Below are 24,892 nucleotides of genomic sequence, written 5' to 3'. Positions count from 1 at the left end.
TGATGCACCCAGCATTGTTTGCAGCGAGAGGCAGAAGTCTGAATTAGAAGGGCTCCAGTCTCATTCATTACAGCAATTACTATCTTCTCACTGATGCCAGGATTAAGCTTGTTTATTATCTCAGTGTAGGTGGACAGGAACTGATGAGGTGTATGCAACAGGAGTATTGAGAGAGAAAGCACCTTGTATAAACCATTTCTTTGCAGGCTATTCCTTCCTCTTAAATAATTCAAAGGTGATAAATCTCCCGGAAATCATGCAAAATCGGTGCTGCCTAAGACTTAGAGCAGTTCCAGGCTACTTTAAGTGTTATTTTATAGAAGCTTGAGACCAGCATTTTAAAGTTCGCTGATTTTAAATACATTTAAGTGCACTTGCAAGGTTGTTTAGATCTATAAACTGAACATATGGTTCGAGTGACATTGGGAGAACTGACTTTAGAGGAAAGAGCACAACTCAGAAATGGGATCTAATGTAAAGTCTGCTGAGCATGGATTCTACCTTTTTCCATGGCCATCTGTATGGATTGCATAAAGTATTTAGGGTATAAATTGAGTTTGGGCCAAAGTCCAAGTGTGCCAAGTGCCCAAACTGGAAGTAAGCCCAAGCATGAGTATGTTTTTCCCAGTTTTTTGCCAACATCATGTAATTATCAGACAAAAACACTGGTCCCATGGTCTGGAAAGGGAGGTGGGATTTGTAGGAGCTATGCAAAGGTCAGCATGAGTATTGCCAGTTCTGAATTCTGCTGTGCTTTGATTTCTTGAGATGAAGCTCTTGCTAATTTCAGGCTCTCTTGACTGAGCTTGTTGAAGGAAATAGCTGGAATATTTCCTGCCAGGCAGTTTGGGATTAACTTTTTTTTTCTCCCCCAAAGGCAATGAATATTTGCTAGGCACTGAAGCTTTGAGTACCTCTGATGAACACCCCTGTGCTGGGTGCACAAATACAGAGCATTTCATCAGCTTGATACCAAACCTCTGTTCAACCTGTGTACCCCTTTGTAGCACCGAGGAAATAAAAGCTATTCCTCACTGTGGGCTGTGTAGATCCATAAACCCCTCAGAGCATGTACTTGGTGTGGCCCCACTCATGGATTTGCAGGATCATTAACCCTTTTCTCCATCCATCCATTTTAGCCTGTACATCTTACCCTTCCTGGGCTTCATGCCCAGGCTGTCATCTACCTTCTGTCTTTGGACAAGAGGAGAAACATGTCTCCTTATCCCACCCCCCCCCCACCAGGTACATGCCTGTAACCAAAGGAAATGAGTTGCATGTATTCAAAGAAGAGAGTAAATTACCTTTTTCTTTGAAATAGTCAGTCGAAGAGAATGAGCTACCTTGAGCTAAGCTGCTCACCAGGAGATGGGTCTAAAGGAACAATTTTTGATGGAATACTGGGGCTTCCTGTGGAGGGGAGTTGTTTGAAACACTTCTACTCCTACCCATGCTTCAGGTAGGGTCTCCGGTTTCCCGTATCCATTTGACACCAGGTTGGTGTTTATTTTCCTTTTAAAAAGAAGAGCTGAAGCATTATCATTGGCATGAGAGACAAACCCATGTAAAAAGATCCATCGTGACATCTACAGGCCACTTTTGTCTCCTCCTCTGAAACCATCCCGAGGCCCTTGTAGCCCTTCCTGTCAAACAGAGCTGTTACAGGTCTTTGCTGCCTTTTACCCATTTCTACAAGCAACTGGGAGGCCTGTGAAAAATAACTCTATGTATTCCAGCTTTGGTCCTTCCTTGATGCCATTCACGTCATTCAGTGAGGACGAAGAATGGGGATCATATAGAACAATATTAACTCATGGTGCCAAGTTTATTTTTGCCTTATTTAGGGCCCTGCTATGCTGTTTTATCGGGAATTGTGTGGCTATGGTTTGAAAGGTGCTTGGTCTTGAACAGGTTCAAACCAATTTGTGTTTCTTTATTCGTTGTTCGGCAGCAGGCCACTTAATGCATTTTGAGAAGGCTCAGGTTTGGCCTCCTTGTCTGCAGGTAATAGCGGCAAGATTTGTGCCCACAGTTCACCGCCTCTGCTGGTCGTGTTTCTAATCTGAAACCCTCCTGCTCTAAATACTGCAACTACAGCTTCTCAGAAAGCGTGAAGTGTTTCAGTCTTGGTTGACTAACATTGTATTTCCCCGAAGTGTGAAGCAGAGGACTTGGCTTCTTCTGAGCAAAACAGAAGGGTTGCTATAATGTAATTATTTAGGACCTTTGCTAGTTACTTACAGCCCTTCCTGGACTCCCCTATGGATTAATAATCTTTAAACTGTGTGTGCAGTTTGTTCAGAAGAAATGGTTTAATTTTCAAATGCTTATGATTTTTCCCTTCTATAGGTGTTGGTATGATTAACAACATAACTATATCACTGTGGGTTGTCTAACATGTAAGTAAGATTTTTTGGGGAGATAAAAATGTTTCTGATGTAATCTAATTCCCATTTAGAGGCAGGTGAAATTAAAGTCTGGCTTCTGGGTTTCCAACTGCAAATGCACAATTAATTCAAAGAGGCCTCTGAATCTCTGGAGTTGAGATTTGCTGAATATACATTTGGTGCCCAACCTGCACTAATTTCAACAAGAATTGAACCGAAGTTTGAATCCCAGAGGCAGCATTTATACATTTTAGTTAAATTCTTATGAATAAGATTATATATTTTATACATTTTATACATATACTTACACATTGTATATGTATACTTATATGTTTTAGTTTAAATCTTATGAAACGGTTGATACAGATCCCAAAAGTAACACAGGCATACAGTGTATAGTTCAAAATATCTTTTTTTTTTTTTTTTTAAATAATGAAATAAAAATTCATGATCAATGAATAAAAATTCCTGATAAATTAAGTCTTCTTGCAAATGTATTGACTCAGTAGCTGACATAGAATAATCTCAGGGTTGAGTGTTCTGTTTCTGGGGGGAAAGCATCTGTAGTTTCTGTTGACCTTGTTTTAAGTCAAGGAACTTAAAAGTTAGCACATTTTTTCTCTGTGGTCAGTAGTAAAGATACGAAGAGATGTTATGAACGATATCTGAGCCTACCTGGTAAGCAGCAAACAAGTGGTTACCCAAGCAGTGGCCAATTTTGAATGGGAAAGATGGAGATGATAAGCCATGCTGTTGTAAATCATGTCAGTGAGTGCAGCCAAACAGCCCCTTCCCTTATTTTGGAGATGGAATCACATGATGTGTGTTGCCCAAGCAACTAGGCAATGTATCAGCTTTTCTCCTGGTCTGGACTGCAATCGTACCTGAAACTTCAAAGCTGTTAAGTCCTGGGGAGCTCTCTCTGAAATACACGTGGGAAATACATTGCAGCCTGCGGTGCTGAGCATTTCTTTTCTTCCCTCACCCTCTGCAGCAATTAAAGAGAAATACGTGGACTGGACGGAGTTTCTTATACACGATTTGACCGGCGCCAGGACTGCACCTGCAAATTTACTGGAAGGCGTATGTATTAGATTGCAGTTTCTATCTGATACTGTCTTGCAATGTGCATGCTCACCGGTGTTTGTGCTCACCACGTGTAGGGCTGTGTGCTTGCAGCGTCTGTGTGCTGGCAGCGGGCCTCATCCTGTGCGGGTCAAAAGTCCAGGGTGATGTTGCCTTGATTCTGCTGGCTCTGCTTCTGACTGAGTCATGTGGTAGTTTATTGGCCTTCAGGCTGGAGGCTTGGTCTTAGAAATTTGGGTACTCGTAGAAGTCTGGGTGGTGAAGGAGAACATTGAGGGTGTCTGTAGGAAGGAGGACTTCAGTGCCCCATCAGCTCCAGCAAACTCCACCAGGACACAGGTTGGAGAGGGGGGGGGTCAGTAGGTTGATGGAAAGCACTGCCAGAATTATAGGTGTGTGTAAACAGCTCCCTCAAGGACATTCCATGCATCTAAAAGCAGCAGTCAGATTTAGCAGGGAAGTTGGGTGAGATGACCTTGGTCATTGGTAGATGGGAGAGAAGAATTGTCTGTTCTTTTGGATGCACCCAGAGGCCAGGAACCCAGCCTGTCCAGGGCATTTGCAGGGAGCTTGAGCTTGCCTTGCCATACTTGACAAATATCTCATAGCTTCAGCTTGAAACTGTGGGAGCGAAGCACCTTTTCCACTGGGACGTGCCTTGCTCTTGTTTGGATGCTGCGTGGGCATTTGGAGAGCAGGCAGCCTGTCCTGCAGGGGATGATTCTCTCTGCCCCTCTGAGTTTAGGCTGGGAGTGAAAGCAAACAAGTTGTTTAGCTTTGCGTAAACACTCATGTTGGCTTTTTGGAAGCAAGAGTGCCTCCAGGCACCATTTTTAATAATTTTGTCCCTGGTCACTGAACCCAACCACAGCTGTGTCCTATTTCCATGCACCCATGCAGTATGAGGTCCCTGGCAGGAAAAATAGTGTATTGTCAGGGATTTCCTCCCCCCCCCTTCCCTATCTGTGAGCCTGACAGCTGTTGCAAACCCAAAATAATGCACATTCTCAGGGCTGCTGCATCCCTGTTTCTGGACCATTCCCAGGCAGCATATATGAAAAGTCAGTGGTGGTCTGCACCCATCCCTGGCATATGGGACAACACCAGTGCAAACCTCTCCATTCCCTTTCTTCAGGCAGAGAAAACAGGCAGCCCAAGGTAGAAATGCAGAGAGAGAAAACAGTGCTTTGGTTTGAAACAGTATCTAACCCTTTCCTGGTGTTTCATGCAATAAACATGTACATGCTTAGTGCTGTCTGTGTCGTGCAATGTATGTAACCCCCTGTCGACAGACTTGCTGTTTGTGAGTGCTGCAGATTGTTCTTGTACTGTTAAATCAATATGCAGTGATACTTTTATTTATTTATTTATTATTTTTAACATGCTAGCTATGCATTTAGAGTTCTTGCGTTGTGGTAAATGTTAATATTTCAAGCAAACCAATTATTAATTTTAGCCATTGTGTTCTCAGGGGTAAGTGACAACCCACTGGCTTAGAATCTAGCACACAAATCAGAGAAGCAATAGATGCTTTTTAGTGGCTAGGGATTTATAATAATAAGCTAAATCATTATACCATTGTTTGATATTAAAGCATCTTTTATTGCAACGAAGTAGTTGAAGAGAAAAAAAATAACATTAAAGCCATTTCTATTATATTATTAATTTTTGAGACTGCATTGTGCTATGAAATAATATTTGAAGAGATTGTGTAGGAACCTGTAGCTTATACAGTAGAGGAGTTGCTTATAATGGTAGATATATTGTTTTGAGAAATATCTATTATTCACAGGTCTGGTTAAAACTGTACACGTGATAAAGTTTTAGTTAATTTTACTATTTTTTTAACCAAATTCTTGTTCTCTTGCCTGCATTTTGGCTTAAGAGAGATGTAGCCAAATTTGGTTGCATTTCAAACTTCTGAATGTTTTAAACATTCTGTGAGAGAGCTTTTTGAAAAAATAAGGCTTTCTCCTCCTTTTTTTCTAGGCACCCCTATAAGGTACTGTTTTGGGCTGACTCTGATTTACAGAATTAATATTTAAAAAACAACGGTCAAAGTACGTTATTATTTAATTAAGTAGAAGTGGAAGAAATGCATATAGAAGCAAAAAGATTGCCCCATTTTTTCATATATTGTGCCTATGCTTAGCATCTCCTTTGAGGAGCAATATTTCCAATTCTTAGAGTGATTTTTAGTGCTGTTCTTAAAACCCTAGAAGTGAGAAATCAAATAAAAATTAGAACTTGCATTAAAAAAAAAAAGAAAAAGAAAAGAAAACAGATTAAAAAAAAAAAAGTGCTCTAACGCATACATTAGTGGTGAAAAGCTTGACAACAGAGATGCTCACAGTCACAAATCAGTGAGTCCCAAAGGTATTGTCCTGGAAAACGTCTTACAGTTTTTTAATGGCTGTGGTTCGCAGCTTTGCAGGTGTAACATTAAGCACACGTATAAACGGTTGAAAGAATGGGATCACAGGAAATACTGTGTGTGAGCATATGACCTCATTCATTGGCTTGACCCATGAAATCCTGTGTGGCTGGGCTGTGATCCCAAGGCCAATTGATGTGGTGGGAAACTGCTATTGGCTTTCAAGAGCTTTGGAGTAACCACCGTAGACTCCTGCATCCATCACAGTGGGAATAATTTGCTCTGCACGTCAGTAGGAGCAAGATAATTTTATTTATTTATTTATTTATTTATTTGGTGGGAAAGATCAGCGTACAGAAGGGAATTTCAGTGTCATGCCCAAAGTAGTTGCCTTTTAGGTAAACACTGGTGTCCAATCTGGTGACTGGTTCTTACCAGCTGCAACCGATGAGAATTTGGTTTGAAATCCGCCAGTATAACTGGGCTTTGAGTTGTTCAGGAGCATCCTAAGTGGATGTGCCTTACGAGCTGTTCCACCTTTTATTATTCTTTTTTTGTTGTTGTTGTTGATGATGTCGGTTGAGAAATTAGCACAACTGTTGTTTTCTGTTTTACTTCTGAATTTGCACTTGGAAGACATTGGGTAAAATAGAAGAAGAACAGACTGTTTGCTGATCGCTTGGATGATGGTGTGAAAAACAAAAATAATCTTCTGCTGTCATCTGTTTCCTTGAGAAGTCTTCAAATAAAGTTTAAAATAAGGAGTTTTGCTTCTATTCAAACAGCCTCTGCGAGGAAAAAACCCTGTAGACCTCATTACAGTTGATTCCTTAATAGAGCTGCAGGATTCCCAGAATCCCTTTCAGTACTGGATAGTTAGTGTGGTTGAAAATGTTGGAGGAAGATTACGCCTTCGCTATGTGGGATTGGAGGAGACTGAATCCTATGACCAGTGGTTGTTTTACTTGGATTGCAGACTTCGACCAGTCGGTTGGTGTCAAGAGAATAAATACAGAATGGACCCACCTGCAGGTAAAAAGCCTTCACAAAATACTGTCTTATTTTGAGTTATTTAGTGATGCTTTAAGATACTTGTGCAACCCATTTCTTTTTCTCCAGCATTCATGTTGCTTTGATGGTAGTTTTAAACTGGAATACGGATTACATGTGAGAGCCATCTGATTTGGGTTTAAAGTGGGTCACGTACACTGTATTAAATATATTTAATAAACTCTGTTTAGAAAGGAGTGAATCCTAGAGGAGGTGATCCTAGAGGAGGATACTAGGATTTATAGAATCAGAATATGCTGAGCTGAAATGGACCCACATGGATCATTGGATCCAGCTTCTAGAAGAAGCCTTCTGCTCGCCAAATCAAGTTCTAGATGACACCTCTCAGCATTTGCTTTCCCTTCACCCAGAGACCTCTTGCCAATTGTTCATTATATGGTCATGCACACTTTTCTCTTGGTTAGTAGTGGATTTCCATGGAATTTCTTGGGGCTGGAGAAAATGCTTTGAGATCTTTATGGTCCCTTTAAAGCATGTCTTTCATATTCTGCTGTAACATGGTTGTACAGCTGCCAAGCGAGACTTGCCTTGTGTGTAACCAGCTCAGAAAGTGCAGTGGAATGGGGCTGGGTTTATCTGCCTGTCTATGTTAATCTGCCCATCAAGGAGTTATGGGGTGTGTGTTGCTAGAAAGTAAGGAATTATTCCTTTAAGTGGTAGATGGCATCTTTAATGCTTACAAGACCACAGGTTTTGTCTTGAATTTTCTCCAAGGGAGCAATGTCTTTGCAAATGTGATGGACCAGAGTGAATATCAGGAGACTGCAACTTGGAGAAGGTCTTCAGAGCTGAGTTTAGTCCAAAGCAGGTTGGAAGGAGGGAGATAGGGATTGCAGTTAAGTGAGTGTGGAGTCAGAAGTAACAAATCCAAGGACAAATTCATAGGACAGAGTCGGGCACATGCAGGCTAGGCCAGGAGGCTGGCCAAGAGTAGGCCTTGGGGTCAGCTGTAATCAGACTTGAAATACTGGGACTGGGTTGAGCAAAGGGAGCAGGATCAACCTGGTGGGGCAAGGAGTGCAAAGCTGAGGGTGTAGGGAAAAACTAAGGATCACTAAGGTTTAACAAGTCAGTTAAGGCCTTGGGACCACAGCAGAGGCTGTGGCCTCCTGGAGAAATTATTTCAGAGGTGTTTACTGTCACGGTCTGGAGCTGGGTATGGAGATGTGATTCCATCCAGGTTGTACCACATTACTGTGTCAGAAGACTGGAATGGTGGATTTTTTGCATTACACTAACAGTATTGGTCAAAACTTTGTGAAAGCTTCTGGGAAATTAGGTTTCTCTCTACACAGGGTGTGTGGCTGAGTTGGTGTAGCTTGAGTTGGTTGAGTTGGTCAAGTTAAGATGTTTTTATTAAGAGAGTTCTCGTGGAGTTAGTGATCTGGTTAAACGTGGCAGTCTTGCCTGCTGAATGTGTGGTCTGCTTTGGGGCACAAAATGTGCAGCCGATGGATTTTTCATAGGGCTGTAGCTTTATACTCGGGGCCGCAAAGCTGTTTGCCAAGTCTTGTGGAGCATGGCCCACATTTGCTAGCTGTCTGCACCACTGAATTGGACTCTGATAGATGAAGTACTTTCTTGGTTAATGCATAGCTTTTGGCATAGCAGACCTCCACGTTTTCCTGTGTAGTTGGGCAGATTGGCCAGGTCTGTGCCTCAATTTGCTTTTGCCTTACGCAAAGCTTTCCTGTGGGTGTCTAATGATGGAAGAACGGAAGCTTTTCTTTGGACAGATATTTCTGATGTGGCTTTTCTCCATTGCACCTGATTCAGAGTGGTTACCCTGATACGTACAATTGTGCTGCTTACAAATTTCCATGGGTCTTGGGTCTAATTTGGGGTCTTGAATGCTTTTGGAAGTGTGTGTGTTTTTCTTCAAAGATAGGTGGGTACCAATGGCCCCATCACTTCTAAATCAGATGTGAATGTTGGAAAGCATGAATATCACTCACTCTGTTATTTCACAGAGAATTCGTGTTACAGAGAAACACCTTTTCATTGATTGTCTCTGAACCCTCTTAGCCTGTGTAGGTTTGATGAATCAATATAGAAATAGCCACAACTATATATGTGTTTCCTCTTTGTCTATTCCATTCTCCTTTTACTCTTCCTTTTATCCAATTGTTTCCTTCTCTACTTATTTCCTTTTTTTTTTTTTCCCTGTCTTACCAGTTGTGTTATCTCTAAACCTGTTATTGGTCTCTTTATTTAATGAAATTATTTATGTTTTCTCTTCCCTCTCCTTGATTTAACCGCTTTTTAAATGTATTTCATGTTTTCTTCTAGCATCTTTTTCTTCTCCTTGGCATTTCTCTAGCCATTCACCTTTTAGTGAGCATTATTATTACTGAATTCAACAGTCCAAATCTTCTTCCTACCTTCCATTTACTTAAATAGGTAATTACATATCTAGGGAGTGTCTCACTGGTGTTTGCTGAGATGAAACCCTTTGGATTTAAACCTTTCAATTTTCTTATGAGTCCTGTCCTCCTGAAGACTTCCCCCAAGGATCTTTTTTGACCTACCCCTGCCCCTCTGGGCTACCCAGTTGTCAGGCTCTGCACTCCAAGGAGTAACCAGTCAGAAATGGGAATCCAGTGGAGCTCTGGAGGCCGGAATGCTGGCTGTTCCACTTCTGACATAGTGGACAATATTGGCTATTTGAAGTCCACATAACATCAATGTGTTCATAAAGTGTAACAGATGACTAAAGCTTATCAGTTATAGAAAGGAGATAGGTGAGCAGTAGTGAATTGTCAGGGTAAGGTGCTGGGCAGCAGAAAACACTGAAGAAACTCAGGAATGAAGCTACTAAACCACAGTCTTGTCACAGGATGTGATTTCATAAGGATGCCAGACCAGGACAGTGTGCCAGGGACATGTCCCTGTCTGCTTACCTCCTTCCTGACTTCTGTAGTAAACAGTGTTTGGACTACAAAGACCTTTGGCATCACCATTATGGAACTTCTTAGGAAAATAATCTGTGGTTAATATTTTGGTCTTTCTACTTATCTTACTTACCTTTACTTACTAGATTTGCTTACCATCATGTAGGCCTTGAAATGATGCTTCACTGTGAGCTATTGCTTTCTCGTTATGATCAGTGGAGAGAAAGGGAGTGCCTAAGACAGGCCTGGCACAGATCAGAACAAATAACATCTTCATAAGTCTATGTTTCCACTCACAGGGTCAAGAGGAATGAGCACAAAGCTCATTGTCTACCTTTTGAACCTCTGAAGCCAGTTGAGATGTCTGCTGGATGGAAAACTGGAACAGCCTTAGAGTGTATAAAAGCCACTATGCATCTCCTACGAAGAGATGCTGAGGGCATAGGACTCCTCCCAAATCAAGCTGAGAGCTCAGTTGCTATCAAGTGAGGCTGTTCAGCTGCAGATCAGCTCTGCAGGTTGTTACAGTGCCTTACCCACCCCTGACTTGGATGCTGTGTATGCACCATTAGCTTTATTTCCCAATCTGTCTGGGCTGTGGTTTTGCTGTGTTGATCCACCGCTGGTGCCTGACAAGTTGAGTTTTATTTTGCTCAGCAGTCTGAGGCCAGATTTTCAAGATGCAGGGCATCCTTCTATAAAAGAAATCCCATGGATCCAAATGTCTACACCGTTCTGGGTGGAGAGGTCTCTTTTCTGAGACCATACAATCTTTGTACCCACTCATTGTACAAAAATGTTCAAGAGAGTCCTTAGGAAATAGCATCATTGCTGCATCCCCCAAATAGGAACTTGCGGTGGCTTTATATATCCTGAAAGCTCTTTTTGATTGTGGCAAAGGGATCCTACCATATTTTTTCCTTCAGATGTAAATCTGAATCCAAGACAAGCCTCCTTGCTAGCTCAATTTGGCAGAGACCACTTGACACAGAGCCACCGATGGTCTTGCCCGAACTGTTTATGCAGGAAGAGATCGTCTCATTTTATGTTGCTTCCTATTTAAAGACAAATTGGCAGTCATTTTAATTGCTTTCTCCTTGTTAACCTAAATACAAATTGACACAGTACACTCTGCTCAATTACCTGCAACACTATCACTTAAACAAAATGCTTTATGCTCCTTTAACCGTGCGATTTAGTGTCCATAAACTTGCCAGCATAAGCTAACTGCCACTGTCTAATGAAACGTGCACATGATGCTGCTTGCTGGTTATTGAAACGATTGAGGTTGTCTTAATCTTTCAAAGCCTGTTGACACCAAAGAAGTTGCTGCCTCTTTTCTCTGATGGTTGCGCATGAGAGAGTCGCCCAAAATGCCACTTTCTTCTTCTCTCCCATGCTTCACTGCCCCCACGGTGAAAAATGAAGGTCTGTTACCAGCTTGCTCTGTCTGGCAAGCATCCAGATGGGTTTTGCAGAACTTGGACTTTTTGTTGGTTGAATATACAAGTTGAGGCAAAATCGTAATATTTCCCTATTCGGCATCATTTAAGCTAAAAAGGGAGAAACAAGGTGGGTCATTTCCCTCCCAGCATGTCAACCCAATCAAGTCACCTACAAGTAAGGGAGAACTGGTGAAACAGGACTATAAAGTAATGAACAATTAGATAAAGAGCACATTTCTTAATACTTGTGATGGTTGCATGTGCTGTAAACAAAGACTTGAAAAATATATTCCCATTAACAACCAAACAGTTGAGAAATTTAAAGTACAGCCGCGAAAGGTTAACATTTCCTTTTAAGCGTATTTAAATTCATATGCATATCCTTGATGTCTGTCTGAAGTAGCAAGGTTTGATATAGTGGAAGAATAAATACATCCACTTCCAGTGAGTGATTCTGCAAATCCTGTTTTGATAAGGTCTTAAATCTATTGAGATCAGAGCATAAAATTCTCTTCTACTGACAGTGCTAGGTGGAAACAGTGCTTGCCAGTTCCTTTATATATATATAAATATATATATATATATATATCTTTTATTTCCTCCTTCAGGATTGTAAAATACAACAGTAAATCTTTGCTAGCCAGCAAATATATATGGTTACTAGATGTACAGAATTTAAATGCAAATTGGACCAAATTGAACTGTGCTGTGTGTGAAGCCAAACTGACAAAAGCAAAGCTTCACCCTATTCACTCTGTATCAAGGTTCAAGTTATTAATAAGTAAATGTTCATTTCCATTTTAATAATTGCTGCAATCTGTCTACCTATCTTGTCTCTTTAAGACCTCGATATGAATGTTCTGCAATAACTTGTTATGTGCGGGATAACAATATGTTTTCTAGGGCAGAAGTAAATCCAATATAATGTTCTTCATCATAGTATTGTTTCCTACATTGTTTCCTTTGATGATTCATAGGCATTTCACTGCACTGAACCATAAAGGGCTTGCTAATACAATGATTTAATAATATTAAACCTATTTAAGGAAACTCACTGAAGGCAATGTGAATTTGCACAAAGACGTTGCCTAAAAGTGTAATGATTAGAATTCATAAGTGTATGTCTTTGAGTTGATGCAGTGCTCTGCTTTCAGTGTGGCACCAAGAAATGTGTCGGTGTAGTGACCTAGCTGAAATGTTCCTCCCCCTCCAAAAAAAAAAAAAAGAACACAAGAAAAACAAAACAAAACAAAACAAAAACAAACCTGCACTTGAAAAATGACTTTTCCAATGAACAGAAGCATTGTTAAAGATATTTCTGTTTTTGTTCAAATATAATTAATATTGGCTGAAAACCTGAGGGTCCTCAAACTGGAAAACATCAGGTATTTTGAGAATTAAAAATCAAAGGAGTTTTTTGTTACTTTCGAGTAATGAGACAGTATGGTTCATGTTTCCTCAACAGAAAATAAAGGATGTGCATTTTCCTGGGTTTTAATCCAGGATATAAAACACAATCTTCCTCAGATGTGCCCCTGCTAGTTGCTTTTGTGTTCAATTTATCCATGCTGTACAGCTTGGGATATACACACTGCTCATTTCACTTGGACTATCCATTCTTATGGCATGGGAACTGAAGTCTTTCAAAAATGTTTGATTCTCAAACAGTCACCTCTTGGTCTTGTGTTTTTTTGTTTGTTTGTTTGTTTTTGTTGTTATCATTGCTTTAGATATCTATTCTCTGAAGACTGTATCCGAGTGGAAATGCGCTCTGGAAAAATCCCTTACTGATGCAGCAAATTTTCCTCTTCCAATGGAAGTATTCAAGGTAAAAGATGCACATTTTTCTTCAGTTACATGGTGAATAAATAACGTGGTGTTTAGCAGTTTATGTTAAGCTTGTGCAGGAAATGCTGTTGCTCTAATACAAAAGGTCACAAGTGAGATGTTTGTATAAAATGAAATTCTGCTCGTGTGGACTCTCTGCCCTGACACCTGATTTCTTGCCATCAAAGTTTAATAGATGCTGGGGAGGGGGGTGATCAGCAAGGATTTCTCCAACATCCCTATTTCTCCAACATCATTTTTTTTTTTTTTGCAGACCTAAGTTTTCACAGCCCATGATAGCACAGGGCTATGATTTTGAAAGTGGGCATAAACTAGACAGCTTTCTCTGAGCCTTGCACCCAGATTTTCATCTGATTGCGAGCCACGATGCAGAGAAACCTCCTTCAGGGACCTGTAGTGGAAGTAGGAGATAATTTTCCTCCCATGTCATTTTTTTTTCTCAGTCTGGTTTTTAATAGTTAGAGATGTACTTCAGCCCCGAGGCACCAGCTTTAATATCCCGTCCAAATCCGCACTGCTATTAATCACGACTGCTCCAGATAATCCTGATTTCTAGCTGCTTTTTAATGGGTGCAGCCTTGCTGTGGTGTGATGGAGCTGCTGTGATGCTTCATCCCCCTGGTGCATCACAAAATCCCGGTGCTGCCTTTACCCATTCTGCAGGATCTTGCTGGCAGCATCCCTTGAGGACTTCAGGCTCCTCGTCCAGCTGAGAAACCCTTGAGTTAGCAACATTAATTATGGAACTCTTTGCTAATGTCTGAGGCAGTGGCTTATTTGCTCACTATGGGAAAGCTCTGTGGGACTGGGAGAAGTGGGAAGGGTTTGTGGGCTTTCAGAACAGATGTGGGTTTAAGAAGTCCCGTGTTGTTACGGGAATGGCGTGCAGAGAGTTTTGGTTCTCTGCTGCTTATTTCATACAGTGCTTGAACCCACAAACTACTAAAGCTTGAAGTTGCAAGATCAAACATGCGTTGTGTGGGGCAGGGATTAAATCACAATAGGGAATGCCTAATGTGTAAATTTTATCCCTGTCTATATGAGAGAGTGAAGAATGTTTCTGATGAGGCTTATAAAGCATCTTTTTTTTTTCTTTTTTTTCTTTTTTTTTTTTTTCTGGTTTATAACTAACAGCTGTTTTGCTGCCTCTTCTCAGCATGCTAGACTTATACTCACTTATTTTAATTATTGCATGAGGGTCATAAATTTAAATTCAGCGAATTCCAGCGAACAAGCGGTGTGGTTGGAGCTTACAAGGGTGTTACTCTTAGACAATGCAGTGCCTTGCAATTCTTCAATAGCCCAAATGGAGGGAGAATCTAGAACTATGCATGACAAAAAAGCAGGAATAAGGCCATTCAGCTTCTTTAATTGTACTGTGAAAGCTGAGTACAAGGAGAGCTGAATTCAGTGTCTGGTGTTACCTAAATCTGATTCTGGTGCTGGGGAGGCAGGAGGCTGAATAAATGGTTTGCCTCTGGACATCAGTGTGTCCTTCTCTTTTAGGGGGAGTCAACCCCATCTTTTGCCTGTTGACTATGGATTAAAATATGAGAGATGTCCATGCCTGTGAGAGTGTCTTCCTCTAGTTATGACTTAAACATGAGTTAAGGAAAGGCTTTATTAGCCCAAATGACAGTACTATTTTCTAATTATATAAGATGAGCCAAAATTTGCAGGGGACCTTCAAAAAGAATCCCAGAAGATTCCAGCAAAATATGTTGAATACAAAGTCGTCACCCCCCACTTTTTTTTCTTCCCCAAACCAGCACAGAAATAATGTCTGTACATAGTGCCAGGGGACACCGTGCTACTACAACTGTCATGTGTTAGATGAGATATAAAACACAGAGTTTGACAGCTGGCAACTGTTAAAGATCTTGGTCTTCTGGAAAGCTGGAAATGTTTACTTTGGCAGACATGGTAAACTGCCCACTGAGCAATTATATTCCACGTTTCCCTACAGAAATCCATCAGTGAGGAGAGCGTAAGTGTGTGCTTGCTTTACGGACATGAGCGGGCCCTAGGGAGAGCATGTGCACATCTTTTTTTGGCTGGATTGCGACTTAAATTCCTGTTGTTATTTGAGCTGTGCTTGGTTGTGGGCAGTGTCACTAGTGCACGGTCAAACTGGGCCCAGGTGGTGGTGCCAGAAAAGCAGGTCTGCATTTGTGGTGGGAAAAGTGGCTCCTGTTAGGGGTTTATCAGGGGAAAAGGAGTTTGGTTTTGGTGCCATGGGGTTGGATTCTGATTGAGACCTTGTATGCCATTGATTTGAGGCTGATTATCAATTATCAATGCTGAGCAGCACGGCAGAGCTGGACTTGTGTGTGGTGGTCTTCAGCAGGTCTGAAAATCCCTCGTAAAAGCGCAGGCCCAGTCCCCTCCTAGCATCCAAGCAGAGGGCACCAGACCTTATGAGCTGGTTGCAAGCAGGATCTTAGTTCTTTTTGGTGCTGTTTTACGCTTGGCCATATGTTGAAAGCATTTGTAAAACGCTTTAGGATCCTTTGAGAAGGAACGCGATGTTCAACTGCCAGAAAATGTCACTATTATATAGCTACTAAACATAGTGTTTTGCAAACTGCACCTCCTGGAGTAAGTTTTTTCTTCACAAAAGCTTTGTGCAACACATCCGCTGTTTTGTCATTCTGTGTTTCTTAGAAAACATGTTGATTCTTAAAGAAAACTAAATACAGACTGGATCTTCAAGGGTGTTTGCATAGTTTAGGAGCAGAAATCTTTCCAAAAATCTGCAACCTAGGGAAATGTGTCCTTTGCTGTTCCTGCTTCGGTTTCAGGGTGCTGTAGGGATCCCCATGCTTGGCTGAATGCCAGTCACAAACGGGTCGGGCTTCAGAGCTGAGAAAATGGCCAAGGCTTTGGGTGTGAACGAAGGTGGATGGACTGCCACTGAGGCCAGTTTTAAAGCTGTGTGACACCGGAGTTTGCTTCAGTGATGCTTTCTAAGGAGAGGCCTTGCAGCAGGAAGCCAGACTGCAACCACAGCACCTTTTAATATTTATGAATAAAAGTGCTTTTTAGACTTAAATCCCTGTAATTTGGTTAAGATGAAGGCTGGATATAGATCATGGGATTCAGTTTCACAGGCAGAGGTGGATTAGTGTCCTGGGGATCTTCTCTGACACCCCAGTAAGTGCTCCCTGGCCTCCTGTGCCATATCGGTGGGCCCTGTGCAGGTTTGGATCCCTGGGTGTCTCTCAGCTCACCCAGACACCTCTGTTTGGGCAGCTAAATCCTGCCCAGGAATTGGGCTACCTGTCACCTCTCTGTGGATATTTCATATGGGCATGCTATTTGCAATTTCCTGTCATAAAGTGATTCCTGTTGGCTAGGTTGGATGGAGCCACATCCCTAACCTGGGCTGTGCTCAACTGCTTGAAGAGCACAGCTTTTGGTCCCATTCCTCTTGTCTCCACCCAAAATTGTTCTGGTGTGGTTTTTTTGTTTGTTTGTTTGTTTGTTTTTTGTTTTGTTTTGTTTTGTTTATTTTTAACCACTTGAAATGATTATCTCTGGAAAGCAACACCTGTTACCCTGTTACTCTACACTATCCCCAGCCCAGTATTAATTATTAATTATCAATTAATGATTAATTGATCATTAATGGTATTAATTGATACTAAAAATAAAAATAAAAATAAAAATAAAAATAAAAATAAAAATAAAAATAAAATAATGGGATGGAAGGAATCATCTGGGACAGTTGTCTCTTACGGAGGATGGTGAAGGGAACAACCATCACCAGACTGGGTGGTTCTTCTTCATATTGAAAACTAAAACGAGAAATACTGAACAGAACTTATTTTCCCCCTCCCAAATTCATCTGTTTGTTTGTTTTCCATCATCTGCTGAATTGCACATTTATGGAATTAAGTATGAGATTAAGATGGGCTATTTTTTCAAGATTATGACTTTTTTTTTTTAAGAACAACATCTCTCAAAAAGTAATAATTTATTTGTCTGTTTTATGGTGTTTTATTCTGGTTTTTGGTCTTACAGAGAAGTTTCAGTGCAAGGAAGAGATACTCAGGGGCTCAAGGGCTACTTTCCTGCCCTTGACTATCTGTCCCAGACAATCCTGACTTGAGTGGATGAATGGACTTGAAGTCCAACTGGGTTTTTCTGTCTTCAGCCCCCATAATGGGTGGGCACATGCTGATGCAGCAGGTTAAAGCAGCCGTGCTTTTGGTTTCATGTGGAAGCCAAATTCAAGCATTAGCAATCCCCAGCTCCTTCATGCACCAATGGCTTGGCTGGCCTTCATGGTGCACGCTGTGCTTTAATAACCCACAAGTTGCCGTGTAGTTTGCAGACTGCCAAATTATTTATACTCCATCTGTTCTTCCCCATCCATAGCACTCGTCAGCCCTTCTCCCTGGCTGCGTTTTGCCTGTCTGGGCGACATGCATGGCCTCCCATCCCCTTGGATGTGCCTCCATCTTTTGACCCACTCCTGTCTCAGCTCATTAAATCCATTTATCTTTGTAAGACCTAATGACCATCATTAAGAGTATTCCCCAAAGGTCTTTACAAACTGCTTTCCTGGCCCTTGGGTGCAAGGATGTCCCCAATACCGAAGATGCCACTCAGGTGAAATGGAGTCTGGTCGAAAGACTTGGTGGGGAAAAAAAAATTAACTTCTTTGTAGATCCATCCTGGTGGTGGGCTGTGCAAGGAAGCAGGTAGGAAGAGCATTCCAAGGAGGTGAATGAAGTCAAACCCTGTCTGAGATGCCAGGCCCTGCCTTCAGAGAAGCCCCAAGGGTCTACTTGGCAGCACTGCGTGAAAGTCAGAATGGGAAGAGAAGTGCTGGAGGGAGTTCAAGCAAAGCAGATGGGTTGACTAGGAACCAGGTCCCTCAACCTTCTGCCTTCTTTGTCCTCCTAGCTGCATGTTTAGCACACATGGTTTTCTTTCTACGTTACATACCAGAGGTCTCTTGGGACTCTGAGAGGTTAGTAAAAGGCCTGATCTGTTTTACTTACTGCATCCAAGTTCAGTGTGGAGGAATTCGATCATGAAGACCTGACCTCCACCTCCCATGTCCTTGACCTTGGCAGTGTTTGCCACTGAGAAGAGCCAATGTGCACCTGCAACCAGTCTGTTCTCATGCAGGGGATGGGTGTACCATCCGTCTTCAGATGGATGACTTTTCCCAGAGAAAATAAAAGTCAGCTCTGTCCCAAAGCTGCTTTGTGAGAAGGATGCAACCCACAGTGTGCATTGAACTTGTTCTGATCCTCTCTCTTCAGACAAATTCCCACTCATTTCTCAATAGCAACTACTGCTGTGATGTTGCTGAGGGCAGACTCCATCCAAGCAAGTGCCTGTGAGGACTCAGTCCCTCTTACTTAGAGGTGTGAAAAGAGCCAGTGATGGTTCCATTTTGAGCACGCAGGTGAGTGTTCCCACCTGTGACATGGGAACCATGCATATGACACAAAGATTTGCTAGCAAACACCAGAAATGGTGTGGTGATCCTGAATGCATTAATTCTGCTGTAAGACATTTGAAAAAATGGAAAAAGTGGATTCCTATCTGTCTCTTTTACCTCTGCCACCCGTGCTTCCACCGCCCAGGCAAATCAAAGCATGCACTGTGTAGGAGGGGATCTTTGCCCTAATGCCATCTGCAGCAGGCCGAGCCATACGGAGAAGGTGTATTTGGATTTAGCCTGGCTACTCTGCCACGTTGCTGTTTCTATGGTAACTATTTTTATTCAAAGAGAAGCTTAAAATCTGTAGGGCTAAATTCAGTCCTAGGCAGAAGCATCTGTGGTTTTTAAGGGGCTCTTTGGTAGGTGCGGGTGGTAGCGGCTGCCACACTCAGGGTCACAGAGCCTCCAAATCCTCCTTCCCATCACCCTTTCTTCTTCATCCTACCCGACGTCTCTCCAGGCTGGTCTTCCCACCACCACACTCGTCCAAATGAGGGACGATTTGCTCCTGTTGTGTGTTACTGGGGGATCTCTGTGTCCCTGCAGAGAGCGTGTCTTCTGGGAAAATTGCTCCGTGTTCAGCAAAGGAAGTTGATGAATCGCAAACAAGACTGATTCATCTGCAAATAATGCAAAGGGTTGCAGTTGGGAGGGTTTCTTTCTTTATTTTTTTTTTTTTCTCAATTAAAAAACAAATGCCAGATTCCTGTAGAGGCAGTTTAACCACTGCTATTGCTGTGCGTGTGACTGGTTACCACACATGAGCTTTGTGATTAAAATTAGGCCATTAGAAGCAGCCAGTATCTTGGAGAATTAGGGAAAACACTGGGGGAAGCAATTTCTTTCAAAACAAAAGCTGAAATAAATAATATGTTTCCAGTCGTACCAGATGGAGCCTGCTTCTTCTATGTCCTTAGTAGGGGAAAGCAGGAGAGAGGTGATTGAAGGGAATACCGTTTCACTGTTGCATCTGGTGAGGAAGAAAGGAGGCTCAGGTTAATCATGCATTAATTGTTTGCTGTTTCAGCCTCTCAACTTTGCAACTTTTCAACGTTCAGGCTTAGTTCTGAGTTCTCATAATTGGTGTGAATGTGACTATCCTGGACTAAAAGAACCCTGCGTTTGGGGGTATTTGAAAATGAGCCTTTTCCCCTTATCTGTATACTGTGTAAGCTGTTGGGTTTAAAATGAGATGAGTCCAGTGTTTTATGGTGAGGAGGATGGACTAAGAAGGAGCATTTCAGAACCAGAAGGAGACACCTTTCTTTGGGTTTGTGGACACAGCTAGCAGAACCAGCCCATAGCATGGCTTCCCTAAATGTCACAGGCAAAAGCAGCTTAGCCAAGGCCCACTGCTCTCTGCTTTGCACAGTGGAGCGTAAAAAGACCTGAGCCCCAGTCTTCTGTGGCCAGAATACTGCTGTGATGTGGAGAAACTTGAGTTTACTTACACTTAAATGATGTTTGTGTAGTAGAAATACTCAGAAGCCAGATTTAGCAAGGTATTTTGGCACCAGAAAGGGCAAATAGCTATGGTGATTTTGCAGAATATATTTCTGAGTTCAAGACCAATGCTTAGTGGAAGTCAGTGAGTACTCTTTAGGACTTAAGCACATCACCCACACAGCTACATCCCTAAAGCCTGTTCATGTCCTTGAGTCTGAATACTTTTGTAAATCTGTTTGGGGGCTTCTTTTGGAATGACATTTAGGCTCCCAAGTCACCCTCACGTTTTTGAAACCTGCACTACCTGTGTCTCATTAGCTATGAAGGAGAAAGTCAGGCAGTTCTCTCAGCACCTCAAGAAGAGGATTGGGAATTAGGAGCCTGGTTCTTCTCCCAGCCCAATTGCTGACTTCTTGTTTGACCTTCAGCTGTTCCAGCATTCAGCCTTGCAGATGGATGACGGGAAGCAGTGCTTGTTGCACTGAGCTGTCACAAAGATGTTTTTGTGGAAAGGTTGCAGTAAAATGTATTTTAAGAAGATGCAGATAATGATGCAAATGAGTGTTGAAGTAAAGCTGACTTTCAGGTGGCCTGGAAGGTTGCAGCTCATGCCCACTGCAAATTTTGCAAGCTCATACTGTTCTCAAATGGCAAGAGTGGGGCTGAATGGAATTGCTTCCTGGGCTTTGCAGTGAGAGCTGTGACAACCCTGGCTTTGCTGATGGGTTTGGGCTGTAAGTGACAGACGTTTGTTCAATGGAAGGTTCTGCAATTTTCCATTCATTGCTTGAAAGTGCCATTGTGGGCTGTAATCCATCATGTTAGAGATGGTGACCCTTTGAATGAGCAACTCTGGTGCTCGTTCCACGTTAATTCATCGTACTTTCCTTGATGTGATTTTTGCTTTGCTGTAGGGGATTTCTCAGCGTTAGTGTGGCTTGTCAGGCTAGCTTTCTTGACTGCTTACCAGCAGTGAGGGCTGGGAGGTTACTTCTATTGCCCCTTAGACAGGTTAGCTGCTTGTGTAAATCTGTGTGGTCAATGGGATTGTTTCTGGGAAGCATTGCCTGCCAGCAGGAATAGAGGTTCACCATGCACGGGGCTATAAAATGCTCCAACTGGCTTATTCAACTCCATTGCAAAACAAATTGAAACTTGCTTGAAGTAGTTGCTAGAAATTAATGTCTGGTGGCATCCTCATAGGCGGTTTTTGAATGCCATGGGCAGTTGTAAAGGGTTGATTTCTGCCACCCAGAAACATTTCAGGCACTGCTTTTGCTCTGCTGCAGGGTCTGGGGGCGAGCCAGGGGAAGGTCTCACCCCTTTGGTTCTCTTCTTGCAGCTGCTTTTATTTAACGGGCGTCTTCCCTGTCAGTGTGAATAATGGGAAGAGAGCGCAGTTCATTATCCACTGTATCACTTTGAGTCTAATACTAATTAAAAGCTTTGCCTTCACTTCTGTAAAACCTATTCTTAGAAATTATGTAAATTAATTGGAGTTTTGAAGAGGAGCATATGCCAAAGCCTAAGTAATTCCCTGCTGGCTGAGACAACTCCAGCACTGGAACCAGAAAATGGCATTGGGATCTTTTTTCTTTTTGTGGCAGCAAAAATCTAAGGCTCTTTTGGTAAATTTTGATGCTTCTCTTTAACAAATATGTGAAACAGATCAAATATCCAGACCCTGACCAGAGAGGTACAATACAAAGTTTTTTTTCTCCATGAAAGCTTTTCCATCTCAAAAATGACATTTAACACAGACAAGCTTTTTGCTTCCACAGCCCTTCTCGAAACAAATGTACATTCCTGCTTCAAAGAGAATTTTCTGCCTTAAAAAGGAGACATACCTAAGATCCCACGATTTCCCTTTGGGTTTATTCTTGCTATTAATTTAATGGGAAAGATGTTTACATGCCCCACTGAATGAGAAGGGAGATTTGATTCTAAGATGCATAGCACATGGACAAAAGGGGATGTGCTTTTGAAGTAAAACAAATAGCTTTAAATGTTATTAACTTCATGATTTTTCCTACTTAATTATTTTTCCCCTTCAAAAAAGGCCAGAGTAAAAAAGAAGGAGCAGAACCAAAGAAACTGATTGAAATAAAAATGAGAAGCGATATGGTTTTAAGTATGTTGGTCTCAATCAACAAATCACTTACAAAGTTGATGAAACTACTTGCATGTTTAAAGATAAACATGATTAAGTAGTTTGGTGGATCTGGGCTTATTATGTAGTGAAGCCGGATGCGAGCGTGAATTGAATCCTGTATCTTTTGATGGGAAGATGCTGCAGTGTAAGCTTGCTTCCAGATGCACGTTTTGTGCAGTTGCCTTTTCTTTACAACCCTCACCCCAAGGATTAAGAGTGTGGATCCTCGTGTAGGGAAGGAGTCATCCCTCCAGTCCAAGTGCTTTCTACCTTTGGAGATTTGAAGTTCACTGCCAGTGAGGTCTGATTTTTGCAGCCATCATCTTTTCCCAGCTGAAGTATTTTTGGTAGTAAAGATGGCAATTTTGATAACCCGTCCAACTGATGCATCCCTCAAACTGTGCAACGTCTATATACAAGGAACCAAATTCTCTTCCCTGAATCAGCCATTTATTCAGCGTAATGTTCACATCGTAAAACTGCCAGAAATGGGTTTCCTGGCTTGCTGGCACTTCAGTGATGTGGAAGTAACTGCCAGCAATTGCAAGTACAGCTGATGCTGTGCTGCAGGACACCCGAACTCCTAAATGTCTGCTCCTTCCTCAGCCATTATTCCATCTTGGTGCTTTGGACCATTATTGCTAAATCTTCCTCAGTTTCCCCATAAGTACATACTTCCCCTGCTGTGAAGCTAAAGTCATTGAGATACTTTTTTTTTGGACTGCTTTTTTGCTTCTCACATAAAAGGCACGATAACATTGCAAAGCTAGGTGAGATAAAAACAACTATTCCTTTAGCCTTAGTAGGATCTTGTAAAACCCCTTATCTCTAATGGCACCAGGAATGTACAATCCCAAAATAGAGGTTGTTAAGTCTGCAAGCGAGTACAGTTCTTGGGAAGGAAAGATCAACGACATACAACTCCAGATCAATAAAAAATCATTTTAGAACAAGTGTACATGTAGCAATGAATGTAGGTGGGAATGACACTGCTAAGCACTTTATTAGGTAGCTTTCTGCATGTATTTTTGAGTTCAGCGTGTGTGTGTGCATGTTTTAAATGTAGCAGCTTTGCCTTTTATGCATTTTTTGGCTGAAACACAGATTGTTAAGAAATACTGTAGGACACTTTTGTTAAATGAACACAAAATGTGATCATTACTTTGATATTAGGATGCCAGTGTATATGCCTATTAGACAAAGGTCATGAGTGATTGAGTAATTTGATAGATGTAACACTAAACTGGTGGTAAATCAGGGAGTCGAACCTGGGTTGTTCCTGGGCTTTGGGACTGCATCCTGCTGGTTCCCCAAAGCTGTTGCGTGCAGCCTTTGGGGCACAGGCAGGTTTGATCCCAGATGAAGGTGTTGTGATGGGCGTGTACCTGAACACAGCTCTGTGTTTTCCCACCACCATGTTCTCTCATTGCCCAACTTTTGGGTCCAAGCTCAGTGTCTGCACTTTATTCTGCCTTGGGTCTGGTTGGAGAAATGACCTTTCCTCCTATGGTACATGGAAACCAGCACAGGTCTGTATTTGGTGCCCTGCAGGAGCCAGGCATCCCCCAGGGTGAATTAGGGCCATCTTGGGCTGCTTCCACCCATATGAGTGGAGCACCCAGCTGGATTTGGGGGGGCAGGTAATCTGATAATCAGCTGAGTAACAAAACCCACACAGAGACATTTCAAATAGATTTCCAAAAGTATTGGCCCCTCCTTGGTGGATGGTGCTGACATTGCCTGTTCCTCCTCCCTGTTCTTTCCCCAGGACCATGCTGATTTGCGAAGCCACTTCTTCACCGTGGGGATGAAGCTGGAGGCGGTGAATATGAGGGAGCCATTTCATATCTGTCCTGCATCAGTGACCAAGGTGAGCTCCTGGCAAGGATGGCTGGGAAGAGCCTGATTGTGAACATTCTTACTGATTTCCACCATATTTAGAAAAAAATCAGGAATTTATTTATTTATTTATTTTGATTTCCTGAAGAACACGTTAAGAAGCGTGTTTAAAAGCCATCTGAATATTTTCCTTCTTCATGAATTGTTTCAGTTGCACCAGCATCACTAGGTGACTATATATACACTTAGATCTGATTGGGATGAAGATGTCCATCTACCGCTTTCATACAAAAATAAGGAATCTCTCTTTTATCCCTGTCTTCTCTCCATGCATGCATATTTCCCTGCACATCTGGGAAATCCTTTGAAATAAAACAGCTGGACAGTCAGGGTATCTGGGTATTTAATTCACGCTATCAAAACAAGAGAGGGGAAGGCCATGAAGTCTCCAGGGTTGCCTCCATTCCCTGCGTAGCTATGGGCACACTGAATGACCTTGGGTGATGGAGCTGTCCTTTGCCTCAGTTTACCTATCTGTAAAACTCAAGCCTTGATCTCTTTGGCAGAAACACTTTTATAACAAGTGTTAGGTGACTGGGGGTTATTTTCAGGAGCAGTTTCATTCCTGTTTGTTTCAGTGTTTGCTAGTGTTGCAACAAATTTAACATCTGATTTTGTTTCCTTCTTTTTCTTCCCTTAGGTTTTTAACAATCATTACTTACAAGTGACCATTGATGACCTGAGACCTGAACCCAGCAAAATCTCAATGCTTTGCCATGCGGATTCTTTAGGGATCTTGCCAATACAGTGGTGCCTTAAAAACGGAGTCAATCTCACACCTCCCAAGGGTTTGTATTCCTTCTTGATGATTTGCAGCTTTCCTCTTAGGGAA

At 42.0% G+C, this 24,892-nt stretch overlaps 1 protein-coding gene across 2 annotated transcripts in view; it reads left to right on the top strand.

Annotated features, from left to right (window-relative positions):
* The window catches only part of SFMBT2 (Scm like with four mbt domains 2), a 112,537-nt gene that overhangs the window by 44,268 nt on the left and 43,377 nt on the right, over positions 1–24,892 (top strand). Inside the window, exons 5-9 of one of the 2 annotated variants that reach the window (XM_027460891.3) lie at positions 3,382–3,470; positions 6,633–6,879; positions 12,985–13,082; positions 23,930–24,031; positions 24,701–24,848. In XM_027460891.3, the coding sequence (XP_027316692.1) occupies positions 3,382–3,470; positions 6,633–6,879; positions 12,985–13,082; positions 23,930–24,031; positions 24,701–24,848 (684 nt within the window). Of the gene's footprint in view, positions 1–3,381; positions 3,471–6,632; positions 6,880–12,984; positions 13,083–23,929; positions 24,032–24,700; positions 24,849–24,892 lie in introns of those variants that run through there. The other variant, XM_072042876.1, reaches the window with a different exon arrangement.

This window comes from Anas platyrhynchos, chromosome 1 (genome assembly GCF_047663525.1).
Source record: "Anas platyrhynchos isolate ZD024472 breed Pekin duck chromosome 1, IASCAAS_PekinDuck_T2T, whole genome shotgun sequence".
NCBI classification, from domain to species: domain Eukaryota; kingdom Metazoa; phylum Chordata; class Aves; order Anseriformes; family Anatidae; genus Anas; species Anas platyrhynchos.
This window is presented reverse-complemented; position numbering and strand designations above follow the sequence as displayed.